The sequence below is a fragment of the Epargyreus clarus genome, unplaced genomic scaffold, assembly GCF_041222505.1.
Source record: "Epargyreus clarus isolate Ecla_fem2 unplaced genomic scaffold, WU_Ecla_fem_2.2 ptg000034l, whole genome shotgun sequence".
Classification (NCBI taxonomy): domain Eukaryota; kingdom Metazoa; phylum Arthropoda; class Insecta; order Lepidoptera; family Hesperiidae; genus Epargyreus; species Epargyreus clarus.
In genome coordinates, this window is record NW_027332239.1 from 11,569,578 (window position 1) to 11,591,669 (window position 22,092).

At 36.9% G+C, this 22,092-nt stretch overlaps 1 protein-coding gene across 2 annotated transcripts; it reads right to left on the reverse strand.

Moving 5' to 3' along the window:
- Positions 1–575: 575 nt before the first annotated feature.
- LOC140756127 (85/88 kDa calcium-independent phospholipase A2) lies at positions 576–21,555 on the reverse strand. Of its 2 annotated transcripts, XM_073091564.1 has the most exons (18): positions 20,804–21,555; positions 19,886–20,119; positions 19,294–19,524; positions 18,938–19,115; positions 14,114–14,324; positions 13,717–13,807; positions 12,499–12,666; positions 12,126–12,257; positions 11,223–11,391; positions 9,493–9,934; positions 8,617–8,790; positions 7,859–8,127; positions 7,106–7,249; positions 6,207–6,333; positions 5,519–5,664; positions 4,698–4,813; positions 3,063–3,273; positions 576–2,302 (listed from the first exon to the last, which is right to left on the reverse strand). In XM_073091564.1, exons 1-18 carry the CDS (start codon positions 21,371–21,373, stop codon positions 2,283–2,285), a joined length of 3,633 nt encoding a protein of 1,210 aa, XP_072947665.1. In that variant the 5' UTR covers positions 21,374–21,555; the 3' UTR covers positions 576–2,282. The 2 variants fall into 2 exon arrangements, with proteins under 2 accessions (XP_072947665.1, XP_072947664.1); XM_073091563.1 differs by lacking the exons at positions 18,938–19,115; positions 19,294–19,524; positions 19,886–20,119; positions 20,804–21,555 and adding an exon at positions 14,424–14,600.
- Between the last annotated feature and the right edge of the window lie 537 nt (positions 21,556–22,092).

Consider the following 22,092-nt stretch of genomic DNA (forward strand, 5'->3'; position numbering starts at 1 on the left):
AGATCATAAAGTTAGTTAGTAATATTATGCGTCATACCATGGTCATATTATGCGATGTTAACGATATTTATATTTTAAATGTAACACCTGCTGACGGTCAGCTTATTTATCAACGCTGGATAACACTTCTAACTAAAAAAATCGAAACAATGTTATTGGCATAAGATGTTATAAGTTTTAAGTTTCTTAAAAGATTGCGCAAATTTCTGCCATTTGGTCGATAGGAGCTTTACTTATAGTAAAGTCTCTTTTGTCATCATTATACTTTGTAGGTTACACTATACCCGAATTTCATTTTAAATTTCAACAACTTTTTTACATACATACGCTTTGAAACATTAACTTAACAGTATATTAAAATGAATTTTTGAATGAACATTGATTTATAATTAGTTATAAATACAAATGTAAAATAGAATTTGACGTCAATATCTTCAAAACGCATTTTCGACAAGGCCATACATAAAAATTAATTGCAATTTCAAATTAGACTAATATGGAATTGAAAATAAACATTTGTTTAAGCAACTGAATATCTAAATTATCTAAAACAATTAACACAGCTAGTATATAATCTTACATATAAAGCGTATATTGTTAAAACACCAATTTTAATAAACTATTTATAATTCCACATAATTAATATATTTTTTGTCATATTTAAGTAATTATAAAAAAAATTCAACCTAATAATTAAATACAGAGTTAAGGTCAAAACAGTATAAATTAAATAATTTCAATAAATTTAATACTTCAATATTTGTTGAATTCCCAATAGAACGTCATTTTAAACATACATGTATATTATGTCCATTCGAGACAAGTCATATTTCCATTTAAATTAACGCTACGCCCCCTTTTGTCTTGGAATAAATCGTTTGTCGAATTTATTATATTTAGTCAAACGGTCTCTCTCAATATGGAACAACTATAGGAATATAGAATTAAAGCGTATGATCTCATCTGCAAGCGAAATGAAGCATGAAACCATACGTTAAACATGGTACCTATTTTATATAATTATCTATTTAACCAAACAAAGTAACTCTTATACGAAATTAGCCATACAAATGCGTTCATATAACAGTTGACGAACATGAATGTTTAGATTGTACTCTTAGATTCGAATTCCTATATGATGGATGCGACTTTAGTAGTTGTTTTATTTTACTTTTAAGTATAAATACATTTAGATATACGCTACATAATAATTATGCGAAATCTCAACCATTGCATTATTAATACATCACAGAAAGTTAATTATTATTTTCAAACAATTTTCATATATTTGACAGACAAATTTATAATAAAATTATCTATAATGCTGGACTTTTTAGGTGAATAAAAAGTTCTAATCAATAATGATGAGTTATGACAACATAATAACAAATTCAACAACAAAGTACATAATGTACTGTACGTAATGAACACCTATAATTATGGAATTATTGCACAGGTACAGTGATTGTTCGAAAATATACAATTAAACAAGCGCTACCAAAACACTTCAAATCATTACCACGTTATGAAAATATTCATTTAAATAAATTCTTACTTTATATCTGCACATAAAAAATAAGTTTTTATAGAACAGGTTATCTATCATTATGCTTCCATGCTATGTATTATGGTAATATATTATGCTAATTTAAGAAATATAACATCTACCCATTGGTAAGTAATTAATAAATAATGTCACTTATACATAAGTATGTCAAATCGTGTGAGCCGCGCATTGGGCGAATAATTAAGTCAAGTCAGATTATTCACCCTTTGTGACAAGTATTTACCGACATTGCCAAAATAATTACTATAATTTTTAAAACAATGAACGTTGTATTTGTAAGTAATTAATAAATAATGTCACTTGTACATAAGTATGTCAAATCGTGTGAGCCGCGCATTGGGCGAATAATTAAGTGAAGTCAGGTTATTCATCCTTTGTGACAAGTATTTACCGACATTGCCAAAATAATTACTATGATTTTTTACAACAATGAAGGTGTTTTTAAGACAATCATCTTACCGATGCTTACTTTTGGCAACGTCGACAAATGCATCCAACAGTGCGACTATAAATTTAACTAAATTCATACCCGTTAGTTAAAAATAAACAACAATAAATAATTATTATACATAAATCTCTCACTATATCTACTTATACTATATACCCAAGCTACAGTATACATTTCATAATATGAGAAGAATACACACACAGTTTAAGCGCATTTACCTCAAATGAGTGAGATTTACTGAAATTGTACGAATGGACCATAGATTTATTATTTCTTTTTATTGTCATCTGAAATGAGAAAAAAGTACTTTTGAACATATATAACATACAATTACAAATACTTACAAATTAAATACATGTGCATGTCTATTTGTACATACGCGTATGTCTATTTGTACATACGCTTAAGTTCTTACATATCTTTCATGCACACACACATGTATTTGCCCATATGTGCATAAGTGCATTCATACTCACACACATACACACATGTTCCATGCTCAGATCCACAATACAAATAATAATGTATTATTTAGATGTGTGCTGGACATTAATCATAATCAATTATTATACTTAACATGTAATTTTATATTTGCTCGCTTCAAAGGCAAAGTAAGACTAGTAGATATAGTACATTTTAATGCATATCATGTTTACACCTTATTTAGCAAATAAAGATTATGATTAAGTTTTTTTTATAATGTGTGATAAGCAGCGAGCATGCAATACATCTGTAAGTGGCTTTTGCTGGTCATTGTAATCAATCTCATATAAGATTAGATTATTTTCTGAGGTCTATGGACTAAGCTGAAACGAAAGAAGAATGGCTCTCTTACCATACCCATTAAAACAAAGTGCTTAACACTGCTGTTAATAGGCAAAAATAGATTAACGTATGTATATCTTTTTTTGGCCTGTGTTAAAGGCAAACTAAGACGATGTTGAAATTCTTTTAACACCTATCAGCTTACTTAGCAAATAGAGGTTATGATTACATGAAACCGATGTTACGTCAAAAAGGAAAAATCAAGTTTAAAGATGATATTACCCCTGAGGAGGTGCGCCAGCTCCCTGACGCGGTCGCGGTGGTCGCGCATGTAGGCCTGCGCGTCCCACAGCGCCGCCACCAGGCACTCGTCCGCGCGCTCGTCCATCGCCACGTCGCGCGCCAGCCGCGGCGAGAACCGGTAGTACGGCGCGCCCAGCGCCGCGCACCACGCGCGCGCGCGCTCCACCACGCGCCCGTCCGCCTGCGTGGCCTGCGGGCAGCGGGGGGTCAGTGCTGGGCAATGTGGGGGAACCGGTAGTACGGCGCGCCCAGCGCCGCGCACCACGCGCGCGCGCGCTCCACCACGCGCCCGTCCGCCTGCGTGGCCTGCGGGCAGCGGGGGGTCAGTGCTGGGCAATGTGGGGGAACCGGTAGTACGGCGCGCCCAGCGCCGCGCACCACGCGCGCGCGCGCTCCACCACGCGCCCGTCCGCCTGCGTGGCCTGCGGGCAGCGGGGGGTCAGTGCTGGGCAATGTGGGGGAACCGGTAGTACGGCGCGCCCAGCGCCGCGCACCACGCGCGCGCGCGCTCCACCACGCGCCCGTCCGCCTGCGTGGCCTGCGGGCAGCGGGGGGTCAGTGCTGGGCAATGTGGGGGAACCGGTAGTACGGCGCGCCCAGCGCCGCGCACCACGCGCGCGCGCGCTCCACCACGCGCCCGTCCGCCTGCGTGGCCTGCGGGCAGCGGGGGGTCAGTGCTGGGCAATGTGGGGGAACCGGTAGTACGGCGCGCCCAGCGCCGCGCACCACGCGCGCGCGCGCTCCACCACGCGCCCGTCCGCCTGCGTGGCCTGCGGGCAGCGGGGGGTCAGTGCTGGGCAATGTGGGGGAACCGGTAGTACGGCGCGCCCAGCGCCGCGCACCACGCGCGCGCGCGCTCCACCACGCGCCCGTCCGCCTGCGTGGCCTGCGGGCAGCGGGGGGTCAGTGCTGGGCAATGTGGGGGAACCGGTAGTACGGCGCGCCCAGCGCCGCGCACCACGCGCGCGCGCGCTCCACCACGCGCCCGTCCGCCTGCGTGGCCTGCGGGCAGCGGGGGGTCAGTGCTGGGCAATGTGGGGGAACCGGTAGTACGGCGCGCCCAGCGCCGCGCACCACGCGCGCGCGCGCTCCACCACGCGCCCGTCCGCCTGCGTGGCCTGCGGGCAGCGGGGGGTCAGTGCTGGGCAATGTGGGGGAACCGGTAGTACGGCGCGCCCAGCGCCGCGCACCACGCGCGCGCGCGCTCCACCACGCGCCCGTCCGCCTGCGTGGCCTGCGGGCAGCGGGGGGTCAGTGCTGGGCAATGTGGGGGAACCGGTAGTACGGCGCGCCCAGCGCCGCGCACCACGCGCGCGTCCGCCTGCATCGCCTTGCACAACTAAGGGTGAATACTATACCAACGCGCTCGTCCCTCTGCATAGTCATAAAGGTTAGTGCTTCGTCATGTTTCCAGTCGCCTGCGGGCACAAAGGTGCGTTACTGCTGTGCGTCATCGCTTAAAGGGAAGAGGGGCTAGTTGTTCATCACGTGGCCGGGCTGTTGTGCACACAGCGGGACTTTAGTACCGTACCACTGTCTGGGAGGAAGTAGACTAAATAATGCCTACTTAGGCTGGAGGGTTGATGATACACTAACTCGTAAGTAATGATTTACCTGATCGACCAGGAGACTGCCTATCGCCGTCAGCCCCAGAGCCAGGCGCGCCGTGTCCCAAAGGCTCTCCGGTTTAAACACATCTATATCTTTTAACTTCGTTACTGGAGGCATGCCTGGAATGAATCATATATGAAATATTATTTAATAATGAGATACCTTTATAATCTTTACTAATACGTATCGGCAAGTTGACGAGCATGCAGTCCACCTGATGGTAAGAGACTACTGCCGTCTATGGGCATCTGTAAACAATCCCAGATAGGATTAGATATTCCTACCTGCGGTCGATCACAGATGCGCCGCTACCCTAGAGGATTAAGCTGGAACGCCTCGGAAAAGTATGTCTCCCTTACCACACCATTCAAACCATAACACAGCAGCGCTATACTCCGCTGTTATGAGGCAGAAATAGATGTGGCGGTGGTGTCGCCGGAGTCGAATCATAAAGAGTTCTACCACATTCAGAGCTGCTGGAAGAGATTTCATTTTGAAATAAGCAGTACTTTGTACTGTATTTATATCTCCATAACATTTCCGTGTACAAAAACTTATAAATAAATAATAATTATTATTTATACACAGAAATCGCTAATCGCTTGCTAAACGGTGAAGGAAACATCGTGAGGAAACCTGCATACCTGAGAGATCTATAAAAAAAAACTCTAAGGTATGTGAAGTCTACCAATACGCATTTGGCCAGCGCGGTGGACTATGGCCTAATCCTTCTCATTATAAGAGGAGACACGTGCCTAGCAGTGGGACAGTTATGGGTTGTTGATGATGATAGACAGAAATGCATTAAAATGACTGTTCAATACCTGTTCCGCAGGATACGACGACCTTCAAGTAGGTCTTCTTAGCGGCTTCCATCTGGCCGGTGCCTTCCAACGCCAGCCGTAACTCGGCCAGCTCAGTCAATGCGTCCAATGTCGGGTTGTTGCCCATTAATCCACCGTCTAAATACCTGCAAGATTGCAATATAGCTTCATTACAAAATGAGTTGAAGTACGAACGCTTTCAATAGCCGTATTTTTATGTGTTACTCATCATACAAACGATCTATTAAAATGTATTGCTTTTTCGAACATTTTTACGAATTTGATGAATATCGGTATTAATTCTAAATCGGTGCGACCACACATACCGTTGTCCTTTCCGGGGTCGCTTACTGGACGGTTCGAGTTTCCACTCTTGCCGCCCGCAACCCCGGAAGCTCCCTTTTAGTCGCCTCTTACGACATGCAGAGGATACCGTAGCCCTATTCTAGTTCCGGAACTATAGGGACAACGGAGTTCAACAGAGTATCTGTAGTTGTGTTGGACCGCATTGTCTGTCTGACTATACCTGCGCGCATGAACTTCGGAGCAACACTAAGCCCGCTCCACATTCTCGCGAGAAGGCGAGAAAAACCCGGTTCGTATCGGCTCCACATTCTCGTGCTTTTCTCGCGTTCTCGCGTTTTCGCTGGAATGTAGAGCGGGCCTAACAGTTTGTCGTGCAGTGTACCTGCCGGAGGCGCGGAAGTAGGAGGGTGCGGCGCCGGTGGCGCGCGCGGCCTGCCACTGCAGCTGCTGCGCGGGCGGCGGCGCGCGGCCCAGCGCGCCCGCCGCGTCGCCCGCCTCGCCGCGCGGACCTGCACACACACCACGTTACTTCAGGCCCGGCCAATAGATAAGTATAGATATCTCACCGCCTTGTAATTGAAAGAAAACATTAAATGGCTTAACCGGCTGACAAATATGTCAGCAATTTAATGGCTGTCATGGTATAATTTACGCGGAACGATGCCGACACGCGCTGTTAAGTGGTGCAAAAACACGAAATCGAAAAAAAAGTGCGGAGAAATATCGTTTCATTCGTGATCTAAAAACTACATTTTTTAATATTTTTCAATCACGAAAATAGATGACAGTGACCATCTGAATTGTCAAAACTGGTAACATTTTCGTGTTAGGATTGAGTAATCTTTACTTATCTATGCATAACGCACGCAACTTTACTCGCGCGAAATATTTTTTACGATTGCATACCCAAAGTCCCAAAGGATTATGAAATTAAAAAATAAACTTGAGAATAAGATATTAAAAATAAAATTGCAATTGGTCTAGAAACACTGGAGTTACTCATGATTATATAAAATCGTGTTTTTCTAATTTTCCATTAAAATTGTCTAGAAAACATCTAATATGAAAATAACCAAAACCCCATTCAAATTGAACCAGTAGTTCTTAAGAAAATCACGGAAACACAAATTGGAGTGGATTAAATAAGGAACCCAATTACTAATCTGCCATCTGTCCTTCTGTCACAAGGCTCTATCATTTATAAACAACATGATTTTTCCAGTTTACTTATAAAATTAAAACATTTTGATACAGATAACATAATACTCAATGTATACTCACTGATAGTCCCATTGTACTCGTCGAGAATATCTTGTGCAGACTGATAATTTCTGAATATGTGCAAATCCACCGGCTTTCTGTCCGCTAGCAACGCCAAGATCATCAGCTTCGGGTGTTCGATATCAGCCATTACTCTATCGGTCCCTGGAAATATACAAAAAAAAATATTTGAAAAAATGACATAAGAATGACAATAAAAATTACACCATAATTACATATAAAAGTCCGTACAACTAGTAAAATTAAAACCATAAGTTTTGTTTTTTTATGACATTGGTAAAGTAAACATTGTTTCTAGTAAGTGATGTCAGAGTTATGATGTGCAATATGGTAAATTTTATCGACAAATGTCTCAACTATTATGAAATTGCGACAAATTAAGCAAATTACATCTATTATTTTACAAATTCATCTACTATTTCTTTTTAATTTCTACATTTTAACTGTGTACACAGTTCCGACCACGTTATTTATTTATGTATTTATTTAAATTAAAATTACAGCTAACGTTACAGGTTTATACCTAATACGTTAGAGTAAGAAAACATAATTGTTATACATTAATAAATTTAGTGCATATAGTCAATTATAGTAAATTTCAGATAAATTGGTACATTTATAATCAAGTAGGTACATCGTTACTTACGTCAGTCATAATTAATTATTACATAATCATTATCTAATTTCCACATTACATTAAATTCATAATTATAATAGGTTACAAAAAAATCAGACCTAACAAATACCAGTTACCCAGACAGTCCTGCAGGATGGCCTCTAGCGCCTCGGAAGGATAGGGCCGCATGCCAACAAACGCATGCTCCTTCATCCGGAAGTACAGCCGCTGGCACTGGCGCAGGCTCTTGCCGCTCGCCAGCGCCAGCGCCAGGATGCCGCCCGTGCTGGTGCCCGCCACCCAGTCGAAGCACTGGATGATGGGCACCCCCACCGCCGCCTCCAGGTTGAGGAGCAGTTGCACTAGCACCAGGCCCTTGATGCCGCCGCCGTCCAAGCACAACAGGCTGAAAAACAGATAAGGGATTTCAAAGTAAATGAAATTTAATGAAGATACCTTTCATCAAAACCTATAATTAAATCATAGCTCATCATAGCATATTTTTAAGGTGGTAGAACTCTTTGTGGTTTCACTCCGACTCTGACTGCACATCTATTTCTGCCTATTAACAGTAGTGTCAAGCGCTGCTGTGTTTTGGTTTGAAGGATGTGGTAAGGAAGACATACTTATCCAAGGCATTCCAGCTTAGTCCTCAGGGGTAGCGGCGCATCTGTGGCCGACCTCAGGTGGGAATATCTAATCTTATTTGGGGTTGATTACAGATATTCATGGACAGCAGTAGCTTACTATCAGGTGGACTGCTTGCTCGTCTGCTACACCCATATTATAAAAAAAAATATCTAACTATAAATAAAATAGGGATTAAGGACGAAAATTAAAATGATAGAAAAATTATCAGCTAAGAGGTGATATTAGTGACGTAGTATGGTCGTACCGTCCCTGCTTTTGCTCGGCATCCATGGCGGCGGCCTTGGCCATGGTGGCGGCGGTGAGCATGTCGTTGATCATCTCGCGCGCGGAGCCCTGCGCCACGGGCGGCGGCGGCACCCCGTTATACTCCCCGCGGGACGAACAGCTCGGCCCGCACCCCGGCGTGTCCGACGAACATCTGACGATAGGCATTACTTTTAAACTAATAAAAATAAATTGTTAGATACTTAATTGTATCAGGTGTTACTGTGCGGAAATCCATGCTTTTAAGTTAAGATTAAACCTTATCCTGACGATCCTCCGTTTTGGAGCGAAACACGTATTTGTGGTTATATGTATGGTGGTGTATATTTTTGATTTTTTTCATTTGCACGGCTCCTTTGTGGGAGGGAGGGTGATACATACTACATAGTTTAAAATATATACCATCATACATATTTGTAGCGGATTGTTGCCAAGTAGTTTTAATGTTAACTTAAAGCAAACTGTCGTTATATTTCATAAACCATAGACAATAAAACTACCAGAATTACCTTAGAAAATGCTCCGTTCTGTTTGCACAGAAATATGTTACAATATTTATTTCTTTCCAAAACAGACTAAGATTCCTTTTATAAACATTAAAACGCTTTTATGAATTCGAATTTTGTAACTTAAGCTATTAGCACTTAGGGAGGTGAATAAGTATCATTTAGTTTTAAGACTCACAATTAAGATCAATCGATTATTCAAAATACATGGCTACTATTTTATAGTGACTAATATACTAAACTTCAATGCATGGTAAATACGATAAGAACCCAACGGCGCATCCGCTACAATATTATCGTTTCGAAAATTCCTTGCCATTGAGTTTAACTACGAAAAATTTATCAGTCACCTTTCGGCTCCAACAGCGTGCAGAACGTACAGTATCTTATCGAAGGTCCCGTTCGACATATCCGTTGGGACCGTATGCCGAGGGGTATATCCGGCGTTGTTTCTCGCCTCTAGATCCGCCCCGAACACTATCAACGCTTTCACAATCGTTATGTTCATCTGTTTCACTGCCAAATGTAGGGGTGTGTTGCCTTCGTTATCGCCTACTGAGTGCTCTGCTCCTCGAGATAGGAGCGCCATGGCACACTCCAGTCTACCGCGTAGTACGTGTATATGTAACGCGGTCCGGCCATCGAAGTTGATAGAGTTTATGTCACAGTTCTTGTCGGCGAGCGCCTCTATCACTTCCCTGGATATCGCCCAGTGGAGAGGCGTGCCTCCACGCTTCATGTCCTGCTGGTAGAGCTTCGGCTGGTTCACATTTACTATGTCGCCTACAATACCTGTAACACATACGTTAATACGATCAGTAATTTAACAGTTATATCTACACATTTGCTTTTCTTACAACGCGGCATTTTACAAATGCCATATACGCGCTCTTTACTATTCTTATAAAATGGTAATAAAATACTCAAACCGGCACTTAAAGGTCCCATTTAGTTTAGTCATTTTAATTGATAAACCATATTGTTTAACTTTAATACAAATAATTGCAATTACAAAAAAATTACCCGCTACTTCCGACAGAAAACACTGATTAGAACACATTGTTACAAATAATTTTACATAACCAGTATCACTTATAGCATCCTTTGGAAGCATATGACAATAATATATCATGCTTCGTCTACTTATACCACTCATAATGTTAGAACACTATAGGTTTGAATTATTCATTTAAATTATATCATGGAGACAAATTAATTTCGAACAATATGCAATTATCTTTTCCACAGCCATAAAACATTAGTCATAGTACATTTATTATTTCTTTTATAGGTTTTGAATGGCGTTTGCTCTCTCGGTTACAAATGGATTGCCAATTTCAAACTTGTGACATCAGGATCAATGGAGCTTTGGCTTTTGGTTTGATTGTTCGATAGCATGGAAAATTTATATATTAATAAATATGGAATGCATTCCATTCAGTAAAGGAAAGTATAGTCATGGAATTAAAAGAGATTCTGAATTTTAATAACAGCAACACCTTTAGGGTCTAACAAAGAACGACGAATGTACGAATAAACTGTACTATACGGTATAATAAAATTAATAAATAAAAATAGAAAATTTATATTATAAGACTGTATGTGGTAAAAATATAGTTTTCGTAGTTTTTCCTGAAATTTCAATATTTCTGCCTGGTTTACCAAAATTTATTAATAATATTTTACTAATATTGTAAGATGGGAAATTTCTTGACTGAATAAAACCAAAATGTTGATTACGACTTCTGTGGTCACCTCGATCCCCATAACCCTACTACTATAGCATACCGGGTAGCGTGCTGGTGATGCGGTTTTTTTTATAATATAGTAGCAGACGAGCATGCAGTCCATCTGACGGTAAGTGGCTACTGCCGCCCATGGACATCTGTACCTGAGGTCGGCCACAAACGCGCCGCTACCCCTGAGGACTAAGCTGGAACGCCTCGGAAAAGTATGTCTCCCTTACCACACCCTTCAAAACGGAACACAGCGCTTAACACTGCTGTTATGAGGCAGAAATAGATGCGGCGGTGGTGCCGCCGGAGTCGAACCACAAAGGGTTCTACCACCTTCAGCATACCGGGCAGGGTGCTGGTGGTGCGGCTGTTGGTGGAGAGGTTGACGTCGGCGCCGGCGAGCAGCAGCGCGCGCACGCAGTCGGGCGCGTCCGCCAGGCACGCCACGTGCAGCGGCGTGTAGCCCTGCCGGTTGTACACGTTCAGCGACGACGTGTTCCGGGACGCTATTATCTGGAACAATTGATATTATTTATTTATTTATTTGAACTTTATTGTAAAGAGAAATGTATATATATATAGGGTGAATTTTTCAAACAATTATTGCACTTCATCATCATCATCGTCGACAACCCATTACTGTCCCACTGCTGGGCACGGGTCTCCTCTCATAATGAGAAGGATTAGGCCATAGTCCACCGCGCTGGCCAAGTGCGAATTGGTAGACTTCACATACCTTTGAGATATTTTTTTATAAATCTCAGGTATGCAGGTTTCCTCACGATGTTTTCCTTCACCGTTTAGCAAGTGATTATTAATTATTATACGCACATAACTTTGAAATGAAATGAAATTTATTCTACGATAACCTGTTAGAATGATCGGTTGAGATGGTTCAGACTAAAATTTAATACGACAAGTAAACAGCAGATGGTGACAGGCAAGGTGGAGGGCAAGAGACCCAGAGGACGCGGCCCAAAACGTTGGTCAGACCACGTATCGGACAGGTCAGCGAGACGATACACCAGGCCCTTTATCGCAATCTGAAAAGACACTATACAGCAAAGAAGTCACGATCGTCAGCCTTGAGGGACCCACTAAAGAGAAATAGAGGGTCATTTAGTATGTAGGTACAAAAGAGGTACAGGCTAAATAAGACGTTAACATGAAATAATTTTGCAATGTTATATTTCTTTTTTATAAGATAAGGTACTTAAGATCAAGGTTAGGTTGAAGGCAATACTCACATTAATGATTTCCTTGTTACTCGCCGATGCATAATGATAAACTGTGTTGCCATCAGTGTCCACTGTATCCAAAGTACACTTGAGGGAAATGAGACTTTGGACCATTCGTACATTGCCTGTTTTAATTGCCACCTGAAAGAGATTATTTATTTCAAAATATTGGTTTGTTTCTCTGAAATATTAAAATGCAAATGATATGTTATCATACTTTCAAGGATATTTTAAGTGTAAGTCTCATTTCGAAACAATTTGAAACGAAAACCTATATGAAGATGATTTTTTATGTTTATTTTCACCTCAAAATTCCTCTAACTATCCTTGCATTTCTTCATATTAATACTATTATTGTAAAATTGAGGGCAAGAAGACTTACCATAAGTGGTGTGGCGCCAGTCGTCGGGTCCACATCATTGATGTGTTTCTGAACATCTGGCTCATTAAAGAGTTCATAGAGCCCAAAATGCGCAACCAAATGTGCTATTGTCCACGATTTGTTTTCACTTAGTGTGTCGCAAATCTTCTGTAGACTAGCTACTGTGCACTGCAATTTGATGTTTGTTGTGATTAAAATAAAAGCATTATGTTAGTTAGTATGTTATATTATTTTCTTTTAAACGCGGACAAAGCCGCGGGCAAAAACTAGTAGTCTATAGTTGAAGTTATTACAAATGTACCACCCTGCATCTTCACAACTGATTTAAGAATATACCTACTAATAATTCAAATCTAATTTGAAAGTGGCAGCTTCCATAATATTTTTAAGCATTCAAAGAATATTGTCGTCAACCCTTCACTAAGTGCTGAGGATAGGCTGGCATGAAATCTTTTCCAATATTGTGACAGTTTCAAACCATAGTCGTAGTCATTCTCGCCAAGTATGAGTTAGTAACCTTCACAGCAGCTTTGAAAACTTTTTAAAGAACACTCAGGTGTACATAGGTTATCTGGTAGGTGTTTGAATCCAATTAATATAGTTGTCAAAGAGCCACATTGATTGTACATAATGAATCAAAGAATATACTGTGCCAAATCTACATATACAATTTATTGTAGTTATATAATAATAAGACGGAAATCATGATTGTACTAATCGATGAGATATAAAGATGACTAAGCTACACATGACACCATTGACCTAATTAGATTATGATTATATTTGTACATTGAACCCTCGAGAAATAGATGGCAGGTTGACATTAAAGAAAACATTACTTATGTAGATAATTCATAAATACTACAAAATAATTATTTGAGCCAAATATTACTTTTTAAATTACAATTAATGAATATGACGGTAATCATTATTAATTTCATTTCATCATTATATGATGGATATTGTTTGAACAATTTGTTAGATAAAGTGTAGATCAATAATCATGCTACTTTAGTAGTTATATAAATAATTTAAACATATATTGTCATTTAAATTAATCCTTTAATCTACAAACAATAGCAGATGAATATTTTTGGTGTAGCCTTTGAGTTTGTAAGATTTGTGAGTAGTGAGATTTTTCCAAAAACTTCAAAAAATAAGATATAATGAAAATTAAGTATTACATAATTTAATGAAAGCAAATATTATATAGCTTACCTCTTTTGTAATTTTGATGTACAGAGGTATTTTATCCTTAAAAACAATAAATCTTTCTTCAGACACTTCAGGATTCTCCGATCGGTACAAACTGCAAATTTAATTTAAAAGCAATTACAATGTAGAATTTTTAGAAGAAAAATTGTGCATTAAAAATTTCATAGTCAATCACGAAATTTTAACTTAGATTCTATTCATGGTAAAGCCTGATCTCTGCTCTGAAATTACTCTTATATTCAGATATTGTGGTTTGTAGTTTGCCTACAGCCACACCTCTCACTTATGATCCTACCTTGATACAGCAGCATGGTTTAAAGGGATGGCCGATCTCAGATAATAACTTAACTTCAGATAAGCTCATTTTCAACTTCAATAAAAAAAACAGCATTAAACTAACCTGTACATTTGATGCAAGCTCTCTGTGAATGGTTTTTGTAATACGATTTCATAGTATTTGTCTTTATTATTTTTTCCATCTGAAGGAATTTTAGGACCGTAAAGTAATATAGAATCCTCTCTGTATCTTATCGGTCTTGAAATATAGTTGTCGGAGCGCACTTCTAGTACTTTGGACGGCGATTCCTCCGTTCCAAGGAGACCACGAAAAACTACAAAAAATACACTATTATATTTTCTTACAAAAAGCAATTATTTCACAACAAAAAAAAATAAAATAATATTTTAATCAAAGCGCAATATTTACTTACAAGAGTTCAGCATTTTTGGTCGCAGTAATCTAAACTCTTTATATTGTTTATGCCGATATAATATATTCAGGGATTTTACACAAAATGCAATGCTAGTTATTGAATTTTCTTATGGTCTCTTGTCATTTTCTTTTTCAGAAATCAGACAAGTTGAAATTATTCTGTCAATTACTGACAATCGGTTATCCGTCATAAGTCATTGTATTATTGTTTGTGTTACCAGATATCGATTTTAAAATTACGTCATTTATACAAAAAGTTTACAAATACGTGGACCAAATTATATCTTAAATTGAAAATTTCCTAATATTATACAAATGATTAATTTCTTAGCGGTAAAATAAAATAATATAAATATTTTTTACGATAATAAATTACAAATATAATTATACATTGTACTAAATCAAAAAAGGTAAAATAATTCAAAATTTACATGTTTATATACAACTTTACTTATAGTATAAACTTGTTTGAAAAAAAACTACACTGCCTTTTGCACCATGCAAATAAACTCTACTTTTTTAGTGATTAATTGTGAAATAATATCAAGAAAATTTTCCAAGATTTTTAAATTATATATTTGTAGTGTAACTACTTATTGCTTAAATCTATAAATTTAAATATCAATACATTGTAATATATTTAGAATATAAATAACAATATAATTTCAACACGTAAATAACATAAAATTGTATACTGTAAGTCATATAATTCATTAATTGTATAAAATAAATCATGTATGTACGCCGGACAAACAGTCCCAACTTTATATAGGTAGTTTCGCCGCTCTCTGCTCTTTGCGCAGCTCTCGTGTGCAGGTCTGAATGAGCGGCGCGAACGCCATTTGCAATACGATTGAATGTAAAAGAAACAGTTCTCCGTTGGCGCCAATTGGCTACTTGACACTTTTTGGGAAAGTATTGTAATGAATTAGTATACGTATTATATATGCCTTTCATTGATCACTTTTTCGAAAAAAGGGCTATTTATTAATAAAAAACAAAGTTTCTTTACGGTAAACGGAACGTCGCGTTAAATCAGGCGGTCAAGTGTCATTTTGTGGCGAAACGTCATTATACTGTAAACAAACAACGCTCGGAAGAAAATAGGGAGTTATTTAGCTTTTATAACTAAAATTCAAATAAATGACAAGTTATAAGACGTGTGCAGTGACGATGTGTACAAGTACGATCGCTAAATATCCTAACAAATTTGCTTATACACGTTCCAAAACCGAAATCTCATAAACGTTAAAAGAACTTGCAGACAGAGGATTCAAACATATAATAGAAGTATTAATGAGAAAAAAGAATAAGGAGATTCCTCTGATTCCTCTACTCTAAATCATCAAACCCGTATGTAATCAGAACAAAACAGCAAGTTAAAGTATTCATATATTTCATATATTATAAAGATGTCTACGATAAGAATAGAGTTAGAATAGTATTAGTTAAGAACAGTTCACATAAGAATATAAGTATAGTTTAAAAAGCTTGATAATCACTTAAAGACAACCTTTTTTCTATCGGAAATCGGTTAAGAAATGTTTTAACTGTCCCAAATGATTAAATGTAAATATAAAGAATATTTTACTTACGTTGTTTATTTGTGATTTCCATAGGTCATTTCATGGAAGTTTTTGTATTCATTTTTATTTATTGCATTGTATATCTTCTTTAAGCAGATTCACGCTATCAGCTTTAATATACTGTGGATTCATTTCGGTTCACAACATAAATTCAACCAACTCTAACAGCAAACGATATCATTTTTATTTGTCTTGTTTATTATGCGTGTGGTGACGTCACCTGACATTTAAGGCAGCACTGTCACCGTTTTGGGATTTAAAATCCACGGATAAAAAATCGAAAATTTCTTTTAAAAAATTAAAATACTTAGAACATATTAAAAATTAAACTAAATACTGCATAATTTATGTTTACTTATACGCTATCATATTGGATATATTTCATATTTTATTGTTATAACTGTCAAGTACCCAATTTGGTAAGCACGCATCGCTCCCTAAATATTCATGACGACCCGCATGGCAGAACAGTCACCATACCGGTCTGACACGCAGCGGGCCCCGGGCGGTTCCCGGCCATACAGATTCCAAATGATGAATTTAGATGCCTGTTTCTACAAGTTTGTTTAAATCCCATGGGTGTGGGAAAATTGTTTTCTCAGGGCAACACAGAAAAGAAAGTCCAATAAATATAATTTTAGTAGTTAGTAAAGAAAAAATGAGTTTCCTACATTCTTTAAATGTTGAAATCTTATAGTGTGACTTAGTGTCATTAGTATTAAAATCAATATTTCGAAAATATATTATAAGTTTTGAACTATGTTGAAGTCACAGATATTAAATACCAACAGGTTAATACAGGTCTGTGGTTAGGTTCTAGGGCGTAACATGGGCATAACCCGCGAAAATGAAAATTTTTGATTACTTCAATTTTAATGTTCCAGAATTATATTTAAGAATTTCAATATTATATTTATACGAAATCTACTCTCTCAAAATTGAAATCTTAAATTTCAACACTTTCTATTTGGGTTATTGCGCAAGGCCCCTGCATGCGAGGTTCTGGGCGGTAGCCCTGATCACCATCCTCTAAAGCCTTAACACTTTCATAATGAGCTAAAGGTAAAATGTTATAGAATATTGTTTAGATTCTCACTTCTGCTATTAAGACTAGTTCTTACCAACTACCAGTAACTTATAAAATTGATATATTGTACATAAAACAACAAAATTAAAATAGCAAATTAATATTTAATCATTTATTTATTGGTTAAATAATAGTAGGAATACACAGTGATTGTCAGATATATGGAAAATAATATAACTCATTTAGCACTACGTAACATAATTATAATAATATAAGAAAAATCTTTGGTAAGTACCTATATTTTATTCAATACAATTCAATTAAATGACTAGCTTCCAAATCTTGGCAAATAAGTACATAACATAGTTTAAGTTACAATATTTAGGACAATGTGTATAAATAAATTCGAACTACAGGTGAAGATAATATAAAAAACGCATTAAACATTTTTTTTATCCATTTGGGAATAGCTAGTGTTACATCATATGGTTGACGCCTATAATATATATCTTTCTGCAACTGTATGATAAAAATCGAATTCGCACCACTACTGGTGGTAAAACATATGAGTTACGTGTTGTTGCATATTTTAAACCACAGAAAGACTTGATAAAGCTTATAGTATTTACAGGACATGTAATAAGTATTCAGTGGTCAGATTGGTGCAAGAATTTAAAAAAAAAAAAATATGATTTAACTATATCTATCGAAACTAGCGGTATAACAATGTAATGTTTGTACTGCTATGTCAGTAAAATGATAAAACAAGCATTAGAAAACCGTTGTATAAATTACCAACTATTACATCAATCTATAATATTTCAGCAATTTACATTACATTACACATCAATCAATTTGTACATTATATTGTATATTTCGTTTCTTATAAAGTGGCCTCAATATTTAAGTCTAGACAATAATAACATAACTATATTACACCAGAAAAATTAAACATAAAGTAAAATGATTATATTAAAAAAATCATTGGTCACAGGTATAACAATTCTTCAGTACTTGCATAACATATTTAAAAAGGTAAACATTTAATCTCACGAATCTTTCAATAATTAAACAGTTTTGTGTGAAAAATTCACATCATATACTGCAGTTATTGAACATTTTCAGATCTCAATATCACATTCAGGATATCTCAAAGAATTTAAGTGGATAAGTGGTGGTAAGTGATAGATTATATTACCAAGAAATAATGATTGCTTCTTCAAAAATGTCATATTTATATTTTCGAATTGTGATTTATATGTATTTGTGTATTATAGTACAATTATGTAATAGTATATTTAGTACAGCTTTTGTACATATGTAAATACACAAGTAACACAAAAGATGTAGTATAACTAGTATAGTATTATTCATATATGTCATTTTGCATACTATAACATTCTTCCATATTAACATAATAGTATATTTTTAGATAATTATCTACATTTCAATATGATTGAAGTAAATAATACGAATTACTATAAAACAAGCAAGCTAATTGGATTTCTGGTTTTTTTTAAATCACATGTCAAAAACAAAAGTACTGTAATACTGTTAACTTTTCTTCATTATAAAATAAAGAAAAGGGGAAATATATTTGGAATGTGTAGAAATATAAGCAGTATCATGCTCACAATTTATGAACGAGAATGTATGTGATGCTGGATACATTTATCATGTTCACTCCTTAGATACTTAAACAATATTTAGATAATGTTTAGAAATGCACTAACAAAATCAACTTATAATCATTAGAATAATTAGGTAGAATTTACTTGCATTTACTTTATTAACCATTCTTGAATTATTTGTATATATTATTTGTAAGGAGTAAACATTCTGTACAGATCTAGTAATGAGGGAAAACCTGACGTATCTAAGCTGCATGACTTTGGTTACTGTTTGAGCCGGGTAAATTATCTGGGTTAGAAAGGGGATCGAGTTCAGCAAACAGTTTGAACCAAGCTGCTTTATCATCTTTCTTTGGCACCGTAACAGCTTTTTGAGGAGACGTAGGACTCTTATTAATGTTGTTAGCTTCTGGAGCCAATGGACCAGACATACCAGGACTAAGATTCTGAAAAAATAAGAAATCCTTGTTAACTATAGGTATTCATAATAATGTTAGATGAATATTACAGATCTTTCCCATACATCAGGTATATATGTTATAATATAAAAGATATAAGGTTACTGAGTATTGCTTTGCTATTGAAACTATTGAAAAACCTTTGAAGCGCCCAAATAAAACCCACCTGTATCAGATGTGCGGGCATAAAGTATGCATAATTAGTAGGCATGTTGCAATCTAGACTCAACCCAGCCAAATCAGAGTTCACACCACTGCTGCTAGTTGATGCATCGTTTGCGGTGTTGATCAGGTCAGCGGATGTTGAAGGTTCCTCTGAGCTTGTTTTTGGTGCTTCATCGGGATTGGCTTTTCCATCTGCTTGAGATGTTTCTGGCTGCTCATCTCTATATTCATCCTGAAAATTAATTTTGTAGATTTTATTTATTGTGATGTTAGATAAAATTAAACTGCAACTATAGGAAATATTTATGAATCTTAGTCCTCTCATAATTCCTCAAAAAATACTCCAGTGAGTTTTGTTTTTCCATTTAAATAGGAAACATATTGTATACCACGTTGGCAACATTCTTTGAGATATACATAAGTGAGAGCCTAGTATGTTATTGATAAAGTATGCAACATTTTTTTCCCTAACTATTGCATGTCAACAATATTTTGTATACACTTGTTGTTCTCGTATCATCGTCATATAAAATAGTTTTCCTAAACTCTAAAATATTACTTTCAGTGTTTGTTTATTTAGGTTTTAGAGTTACCTGAAAGAATAGCATCTGATCACTGTCTGGAGGTGTGTCTTCTTCTTGGTCAATTTCAGGTTTACCCAGAGTACTCTTTAGTATGTTAAACTCGTACTGGGGAGCTGCATTCATTGTATCTACAGTGGTCAACAGAGTGTGGGATACTTTGGATGCAAAAGTCATGAAGGAGTTCTGGTAAGATGACAACACATGGGAAAACATGTTGCATCTTGCTGCAGCCAACAAGTCTATCTGAAAATTAGAAAAATAAATAAGCACAAGGACTACTTAATACTTACAAATTTAATCTGTATACAATCTCACAATTATATCAATGATCATTAATATAATATTAATATAATATTGAAGACTATTGTAATAAAAGTATATGTAATGTAAATTAATAAGTAAAAAAACCTAAAGTAAAATTACTTCACATATTAAGAGCAAGTGTAACTGATAAAGGTGGAAAGATGCAGGAAGTCTAAGTAAAGAACAAATAATTATAGTTTAAAAACTAAACACCACGCTAAAATTGCACAAGGAAAATCATTAATTCCTGACGATCCTAATGAGGTGAATGTATGAAAATTATTAAAATCATGTATGTATTGTCATCGTTTTTTCATAAGTGTTCAAAACTTTAAATTAATCGGATCATTAAAAATCGAGTTTAAAGGTTTTGTTACATACATACATACAGGTTGAGCTAATAGAAGTGTGGTAAAAAGATACAAAGCAAAAAACTTCAAAGGGAAAAAAAATATGACGGTATTCTGTGACTTTGATCCACGTTATGCCATATAAATTATGTGAATAATCAATATAATATAACATCAGTAAATAATATATATGCGGAATAAATAAAACTTTCTCCAGTATGGTGTCCTTTTACTACTTTTACTACATAGTAAGAATAACATTTGAAGTACCTACCTTTTGTAGAACATCCAAAGTAAGTTTATCAAAAATCTTTTTGCTTTCGCGTACTTGTCGCTGCGCTTTCCTGAAATTATCCAGGCCGCGGCCGGTGTCCGGGTCCAGCTGCGCACAGGTCGACTTCATCCAACTCAGCGCCGCACGGTACTCAATACGTGCCTTCTCCATAGCTGACACGGTCGCCCGCATATCTTTTACCGCGCGACATCTAAACGTTTCAACTTCGTGATACAGTCTCAATAAAGGCCCGCGCACACCTAATCGCTGTTGTCCCGAATAAGAGATCGCTTTGCCAGCTGACACCATGTGTTTGCCAGCCGCATCGTTACTCTTACCAGCTTCCCGCAAGAACTTCCCCAAAGAATTCTCTTCCTGCGCCAAAAGGCACAGTCGCTGCTGGTACTGATCTAAAACTCGTTGCAGCTCCAAGCAACTATCCGATATTGATCGAAACAACTCTAATTTCGCATCTAGTTCAGCGTCAGATGCCACAATACACTCGTCTTCCTTGGTTCCTAATTTATTCAACACAGTCTTTTTTGTTACCCAGTATTGATGTTGCATCATATTTACCTAAAATTGTGTATATTTGGAATGAAAAATGAGATAATAAACTAAGATTGTGTGATTTATATTATTTCCTTTTATCTAATCAGTGACATTTGCCATAGCCACACCATGAATCCATGACACCATAGCCAGCCACACCATCTGACTTTTTGGCACAATGTAGACTATAACAAACTGATAAGTTCTGTCATAGACATAGAGTACCATATATACTTCACAAGAAATAGGGATGCTCGATAATATGTCGATCTAAATGAATATTATTAAAAGCAATAACATTGATGTCGTTATATTTAAATAATTGAAACGTTACTTTTATGAATACCATAATCGAATACTTCACTATCTGTTTGGATTCCAAAATTACAACATTGAGATTAATTGTCTAAAGTCAAGAAAATTTTTAGTTCTTAAAATCAATACATTTTATTAATCTCTGTTATTATTTACTTAATAACCTATTTCTCTAGGCTTAGCAAGCAGGCTTGTCCTAGTAGAAATTTATTTACTCTATTGATGTTTATATTGATGTAAAGACCATCGATTATTACAAACAAAATTTGTTTTCTATGTCGATACATATCGATAGTCGCATTATCGATTTTTAGTTAGTGCTGATAAAATCGAAGTCCTTATGCTAAATAAATAGTTACTTACTGGTGTTACCGACTTATAAATTTTAACATCTCCATCAGTTTAATTTTGGAATTTTATTA